General features: G+C 38.5%; 1 protein-coding gene across 1 annotated transcript; it reads left to right on the top strand.

The window, feature by feature from the left end:
• Positions 1-239: 239 nt before the first annotated feature.
• DBX1 (developing brain homeobox 1) lies at positions 240-7,263 on the top strand. Its single transcript, XM_044082403.1, has 4 exons — positions 240-695; positions 3,156-3,257; positions 5,452-5,657; positions 6,869-7,263. Exons 1-4 carry the CDS (start codon positions 320-322, stop codon positions 7,178-7,180), a joined length of 996 nt encoding a protein of 331 aa, XP_043938338.1. The 5' UTR covers positions 240-319; the 3' UTR covers positions 7,181-7,263.
• Positions 7,264-7,718: the final 455 nt, after the last annotated feature.

Raw genomic sequence — 7,718 nt, 5'->3', positions numbered from 1 at the left:
ACCATTGTGTATCACTTGCTTATGAAGAGTAATCCAATCATAAATTGCAGCTTTCCGACCATTCACGGCGTTCAGAAGATGCTGAAAGCAGCTCTTGTGAAGAACTTTCTTAATCAGCACCCCCCCCCCAAAAAAAAAAACATTGTTAAAGCTGTCACTTTTGAAAGGGCTTAGCTAAGCTACCCAGTATAAAACCCACTACCCGTAGGGAGGGCACAGAGAAAACGGCTTGCTTTGTGGATGTTTCCTGAAACTAAAGCAAGATATTTCCAAGAGTGCATTTAGTGGAGTTGTGCCGCAGACCTGCTAGGGCTTTGCCATGATGTTCCCCAGTGTGATCGCTCCACCAGCCATTTACCCAAGCTTGCTGCAGCCAACACCGGCCCTAACGTTGCCCCACACGCTGCAGTCGGCTTTCTCTACCCATTCCAATTTCTTGATAGACGATCTTCTCAAGATGAGCCGACCTAGCAGCTACTTGTCAAGGACGCTACAGATTTCACCTTCCAGTTTGGGACACCCTGCCCCAGGCACCATGACCGACTCACTGCCCTCATTACCTACTGAACCCACAGGCGCAGTATTGTCTGGGACCAGGAGGAGCTGCTCCCCACAGACACCCGTCACTTCCAGCAACGAGCCGCACCTCCTCAAGTTTGGGGTGCAGGCAATACTCTCCTCCACCTCTAGGACAGGTAAGTGAGTTTAAAACTCAGGTAGGCATCTCCAACACAAACTTATGCTCTAGAAAGTCTTATTTTAAGGGAGGGGTGGTAGTGTTTAACGTGGGTGACGTACTATATGCGATTTTAGGTTTCACTGAGCAGTCTAACAAAATGCATTTCCATGCAGTATGGATGAGCATAGCAAATGCTTTCCTTATACATTTAAGAAAACCTCCAAAATGTTGAACAAATGGAAAAATGTGTTACGCTGACAACTAGGAAACCCACATGCTGGTTAAACCATGCTATTTTGTAATTCTAGGCTTTCTTTTGGTAAACTAATATGATTCGGAATTATTTACCGTGGATATCAGTTTAAAAATCTTGAATGTGACATACACTTTCAAAGTGGAACTGCGATACTAAGTCAAAAAGAGTGCAAATAAGGAACGTTGTTCAGTAACGAGGTACACTTGAGAGGCATTTTGATAAGTTTAAATGGTCTCAGCAGTAGGGTTGCCACCTTTTCAAATGGCCAAAGTGGGACATTTTTGGGACACACATCACATTTTACAGGCTGACACATACCTACGGTCAGTACAAAGGATAAAACTTTACTATTTTGCCTAAATAAAAGCTTATTCTTGTAGCAGTTTAGTTGCTTATTTTGTTTCTTGTAACATTTAGGTATTTTAGATACAGAAATAACTATTTTATGCAACTATCACATAAAATATGGGACATAATTATGTCCTACAATCTCAGGACATTTGCCATTTTTAATATTTTTTGTCAGGACACAACTGCCCAAAGAGGGACTGTCCCTCGTAAAGTGGGACAGGTGGTAACCCTACTCAGCAGATGACATTCCTCATGACATGTGGCACTGGTTTGAATGCAGTGTCCGTTTACACGTCCCCTTTGCTAGATAAAGTATTGTTTGAGCACATTTTTGGCACAGAGTATGTTCCCTACTGGATGAAAACACAAACCATTCCAGACTGACTAAACCAGTTACTGTTGCAAGTGTAACAATTCCTGCCATTCCTCAGGTTTGTAAACTTTCACGACGATTGTTACCCTACTAAAGGGTACGGGGTCCCACATGCCTAGACAGAGATAGATGAAGATATGGATATTATTTGATTGGGCGGGTGGTCTGGGATGCGTTTCCACACAACGTGGCCCCAGGAATTAATATAAACTACAATGTTATAAAGAGACATTACAATGCACGGGAGATGTCACACATTGGAATGTGACGAACAGATAGCAGCAAAAGTGACAATATAATGACGTCTCATACTAAATAGTTAAGTGGTGTAACGACTTAATGAATACTAATACAATCGTGAATTAAATAACAATGACACTAAAATAACGTGTTTTATAAATATCAGATATGGAGAAGAGAATTTGCTGTAGAGGAAGTAATTTGTCTTACTAAGCCAACTAAATGTCAGCATGAGAACAGTGTGTGCATACGCGCTATAGCCAATGCACGCATCACGCACGCACACGCAGATGTAGAGTGTGCAACTAGAAATATATATTTGCACTTAGGGTTGCCACCTTTTCAAATGCCCAAAGTGGGACATTTTTGGTACAAACGTCAGATTTTGCAGGCCAAAACATACCAACAGCCAGTGCAGAATACAGAACTTCACTTTTTTGCCTAACTAAAGCTTATTCTTGTAGTATTTAGTTGCTTATTCTGTTTCTTATAATATTTAGGTGTTTCAGATACAGAATATCTGTTTTATGCAACTATTACATAAAATGTAGGAAATAATTTTGTCCTAAAATCTCAGGACATTTGCCATTTTTACAATTTTTTTGCAGGACACAACTGCGCAAAGAAGGACTGTCCCTCGCAAAGTGGGACAGGTGGTAACTCTATTTGGACTGGAACTTCGTCACCTTAGATTGTTACCCCTTTCCAGTCACCTAACATTTAAAACTACACCTCAGCTGCAAGACTGCAGGTGTTTTTCTTGTATATTTAAGAAAATCAGTGTACATTTAAAGCTGTTGCTCTCCCCTCAACAGACACATATATACTCCCCTATAGTCATAAAATGTCTATTATATCTGAAGAGTATTGTTACTTTAAATTTTGTTTGCAAGTCCAAGTTGCAGTCGTTGTTCTACACAGTGCAAGAGTCCCTGCGTTCTGTGACCCATAATGAGTCTGAGAGGGGCCACAACACGTACTCGGATGGGCATACTATTGCTGGATGGCCATATCACTGACAGACAGGTGCGCAGACCTTTTGGCAAGTTCATGCATTTATATGCGTGTTAAGGAAAACTCAAATCAGCTTTTCAGGATTTTGAGGATTTAATGAATTCATTAAACTGGCTACTGTTCCAATCCAAACAACTATTGCTGTGTATCATTGTGGTTTGCAATTGTTTTTGTAAACTTAGTAATAAAACTTTGCTCCGTTACAGTGAATAACCATCTATCTGTATATTCTCTTTTTACAGAGTCGCCCCCCACGCCACTGCCAAGTGTTGCCACAAAGGCTTTCTCGCTTCCATACTTCGAGGGCACTTTCCAGCCATTCATCCGGACCTCTTATTTTCCAGGTAGGTCTGCTCCCTTAGTTTTCAGCCCTCGACAGCAGGGCCGTGCTATTTCTGGTACTAATTTCACACGTTTTAGCAGTATTTCTCAGTTGTGTGGGAGGTTAGACTTTGATTGAGTGTTTGGAAGTCGTGCAGCATTCTGTAATCATTCTCGCCAATTTGATGGCCTATTAGTGGCAGCACTGACTGCTGACATTCCTGCAAAAGTCCCCTGATCGACAAATTAGCCAGAATTTTCATGGTTCAAATTTAAGGCGGATCCCTTCTCAGGCAGATACTTTTTAGCATGCCCTCAGGGCCTAGGTTTTCCCACAGAGAGGGTGATCTTTGCCATTGCACCTGAACAAAAGTTTCAGCACCGTGACCAATTGGCCAGCTCCCCCTGGGCTGCTGCCACACACAGCCCAGTGCTGACTTCTATCAGCCCTCTGAGCGACATTTACCAGCCACGCACTGATTTCTCATAATGCCACCCCAGGTTTCAGTATTCTGACAAGACCACATGGACCACTTCGTGTGAGGTGGTGTAAACCTGGATCCGGGAGCACAGTGCAAAGTGGCTGAAAGTATTATACTCTACAGGCATATTAAAGAGGGTATGAGGGACACTTTTACAGGAAGTCTGTCACTCCAGTTGCACATATTCCTCAAGAAAAAAAAAACTGAAATTGTGTGTAGCCACATTTGTAGGTGTATCCTACTTTCTATAAGTTGCTTTTACATTTATCTGATAACCTTCAGCAACATGATCACACTGCAAATCTAAATCAGAAGCAATACAACTGCTAAAGTGTGATGCGTTTGTGTGTGAGTGTAACAAAAATGATTCATCTTGAAAAATGGCATCGCCTCCTTTGCTGAGGTTCGATTTTATGATATTTTTTCTTATACAGCATGTGTGTTTACGTGATAAGTGTATATCCGATTCGCAGCATCTACTTTCTCTTTAGGGATGTATTTTTAAACGGATAGCAGGTAGTGTATGTAAGTAAGCGTGTGTGTTTCAAACATTCCAAATCTCTATTTAATTCAGACTTATGCTAATGGGATGTGCTTCTATTATTTGCAAGATGAATGCTCCAACAAAAACAACTTGAGCTTTATAAATAGCTTTTCGTGTCCATTTAATGAAAGTGATTTGAAGAAAATAAGCTGCTGTCATCAGCATTCTGCTAGTTCTCCTGGTATTCACTTATGTTTAGTTTAAAAGTGTAACTGCACTTTGTTGCAGTAATATATGGCTTTAAGCACTTGTCCTGGGCCTTTTTCTCTTAGTTCATTACTACACAATTACCATTCACGCTTCATTAGGATCTCTGTCTATCTCTGAGAGTTTCTTGAAGAAGAAACTTTCCCTTTTTTACCATATCAATAGCAACACAACTGAGGAACCCATCGTTGAGCAATAAAATGCTATCTGCCAATTACTGAGGTTGAATTCACTTGAATGTAGGCTATCCAGAATATCAGAACAGATTAATAAACTGTGTGTGCAAGTGTGTGTTTGTGTAAAATGTTTTGATTTTAACATCACGTGATGATGTATCACTGACTGCAGGTGTTCCTCTTATTCAGAAAAATAAATAAATAAAATATCAGTACCAATTAATACTAATATCTGAAGGTTATTTTACTTTATGGTCCCTCTGTAAGGCACAGAATGCTCTTAAAAGGAATATTCCACTGGAACACTAATTCTGCTTTATATCATTCTGGTCAGTTTAGATTTCCATGAGTGCTTTGTGCACCATGAATATGCTTTCATTTTTATAATTCCCAATGAACTTATTGCTATTATTATAATTTCTACTTGAGTAAAGATAACTCTCTTTTTTATGGCTAAGGCATGATTTGCCCCGACAACCCCCTTTTGCTTTGGTATGGGATTTGACAACTTATTTTTTGAAGGAATGTCTGGCTTATTAAAACAACTTTATTTTTATACTGTTGTACTTAAATTCATGAAAACAAATATAGTTTTTAGAAGTGGACTCTGCAGTTTTATTATTAGTCTTCGTGGTAATCTTAATTAATTTCTTGTATAAAATACTGAAATGTCTGATCCATTATTTATCCATTACATACTTAACAATGGATATTAATAGTCTGTAAGTTGCTTTTCCAGTTTGTAAACATGTGACGTGTATGAAAAGTATATAATTTCTATATTATTTATTGCCATGTATTTTATTAGGTTCTTCTTCTTCAGTGATACCTATTCCAGGTACCTTCTCATGGCCCCTGGCTGCTAGAGGGAAGCCTAGAAGAGGAATGCTTCGTCGAGCAGTATTCTCTGATGTGCAGCGCAAAGCCCTGGAAAAGATGTTTCAGAAACAGAAGTACATAAGTAAACCAGACAGGAAAAAGCTGGCAAATAAATTAGGACTAAAAGACTCACAGGTGAATAAGTGCCTTATTTTGATTTTCAGCTTCTTTTACTGTATTGCATTAACCATATTTGAAGTACTGCAGTAAAGTGATAACAGCCAGACATAAAATAAAGGGCCGCTGTTAAAAAGAAAATTTAGAAAAAAAAACAACTGTGTACAGTGCTTCATTGTTTTAAATTGTGCATTATTTATTTTTGTGTATGGGGGCATTTTCTTGGTATGGAGTACCCTTTCTAATCAGTTCTGTGTTGCCCATGCCTTTTAGCTTAGGCAATAACTTTTATTGTACCAGGAGACTTAGCATAAACACCCTGCTGAGAAAGAGGAATCATATTACTGAAATTGTAAAGTCTGACTCATCATCTTTGATGCTACCATGTTTTGTGAATTTTTTTCCAACTAGAGTTCTTCCACTTCCCCCTCACTTTTAATTTCATAACTTGCATTTTCATATTTCCAGTGAACCTATCAGATATATCACATGCTATTAAGTTTCACAAGTTCTCATTCAGTGAATAAAATGGATGAAACCTGATACCTTAAAGGTCAGCCTTGATTTATATTTATTTTGCAGCTGTTGGAATATTACAGTAGTTGTCCTCTGATCAGCTTTGTGAAGATTATTTACTAGCAAGTTACTTGTTTTTTTCTAATTCTCAGTGACATAATGGTTGACAATGCTTGTAGCTGAAACCAAACACTGCACTTTGCTGCTACCAAACTGTCTGATTTCTTACTGAAAGAGTTTAATCTTACTGCACAATGACTACATGCTTTGAATTTTATTATTACAAAGTAAATCAAGGCCAATTAATCTAAGAGGCAATATGTAAGTCATTTTCCTGTTACTTTAACTATAATGTAGTGTGGCTCATCACAGAGTTTTTATTTGTATTTGTTGCCTGGGATAGAGCACCACTGCTATTATACCATTTTTTGGATCAGCCATGGCTTATTGCCACTTTACCAGCTGTGTTTTGAAGAACAATGTTTGACACAGTTTGCAGTTATCAGAATATCTGGTTATTTCTCAGCACATAAAGAAGTGTACCACCCCTCTGGGATGGGAAACCCTTGGCAACTTGTTCCTTGATCTTTGTTTCTGACGGATTTAAGCACTAGAAGAAATAAGCTGTATTATTGATTATATTAAAGTATAAAGTATTTTTGTACTAATAACAGCTTTATACAATGACATTTGTTGTTCGTTTATTTTGTTAGGTAAAAATATGGTTCCAGAACAGAAGAATGAAATGGAGAAATTCTAAAGAAAGAGAACTCTTATCTTCTGGGGGTTCTCGAGAGCAGACCTTGCCTACTAAATTTAACCCCTACCCTGATCTCAGTGATGTGGGCAAGAAATCCCTGTCTGAGGAAGAGGAGTCCTTATACAGATGCAGCCCCCAGTCTCAAATTTATCACTCTCCAGTGCACAGCTTCATAGATAGTACAGAAACACACCTCACATCTCCATCCAACTCCAGCAAGCATTCTGACTTCTCAGAATCAGAAGAAGAAATAAAAGTATTATAAATACTTTAATATGAAACTGTCTAAAGAGACTTTAAGAACTTTGTTCATAAATACCGAGAGGTGATATCCTTTCTCTTTGTGTGCATTTATAAATGAAGTGTGTATGTGTGCACACACACACACACACACACACACACACACACACACACACACACACACATACACACACACACATCGAGTACGTTTTTTTCTTTTCTTCAACAATGTCATAGAAAAGCATAGTTTTTGAAACACAGTGCTCAGACTTGTACAATTTGAAAACCTGTGTTTCAAAAATGGGAAATGGCTCCCAATATTTGATAATGTTGAAATCAGTGTAAATTGGATAGTATTTTTAGTAAAGTGTTGTGGACTCCTATGGAGTCCTTTCAGTCATGTATGTGCTACAGATTACCTGTCACCTGCCTGTTAACATTCCATGGTACTTTGCTATTATTTATCTGATTCTTACATATAAACGTTCTTCATATGGAGCTAATGGCATATTTATAAATTCAACATTTTACGCATTGTGCATTTGAAATGGATGTAGAGAAAG

Source organism: Protopterus annectens, chromosome 9.part0, assembly GCF_019279795.1.
Source record: "Protopterus annectens isolate FY-2018-M chromosome 9.part0, PAN1.0, whole genome shotgun sequence".
NCBI lineage: Eukaryota > Metazoa > Chordata > Ceratodontiformes > Protopteridae > Protopterus > Protopterus annectens.
This window is presented reverse-complemented; position numbering and strand designations above follow the sequence as displayed.

Coding starts and splice junctions, on each gene's coding strand:
- DBX1 (XM_044082403.1), top strand. CDS start 320: ATGATGTTCCCCAGTGTGATCGCTCCACCAGCCATTTACCCAAGCTTG. Junction 696..3,155: donor CTCCTCCACCTCTAGGACAG/GTAAGTGAGTTT, acceptor CTCTTTTTACAG/AGTCGCCCCCCACGCCACTG. Junction 5,658..6,868: donor TAGGACTAAAAGACTCACAG/GTGAATAAGTGC, acceptor TTATTTTGTTAG/GTAAAAATATGGTTCCAGAA.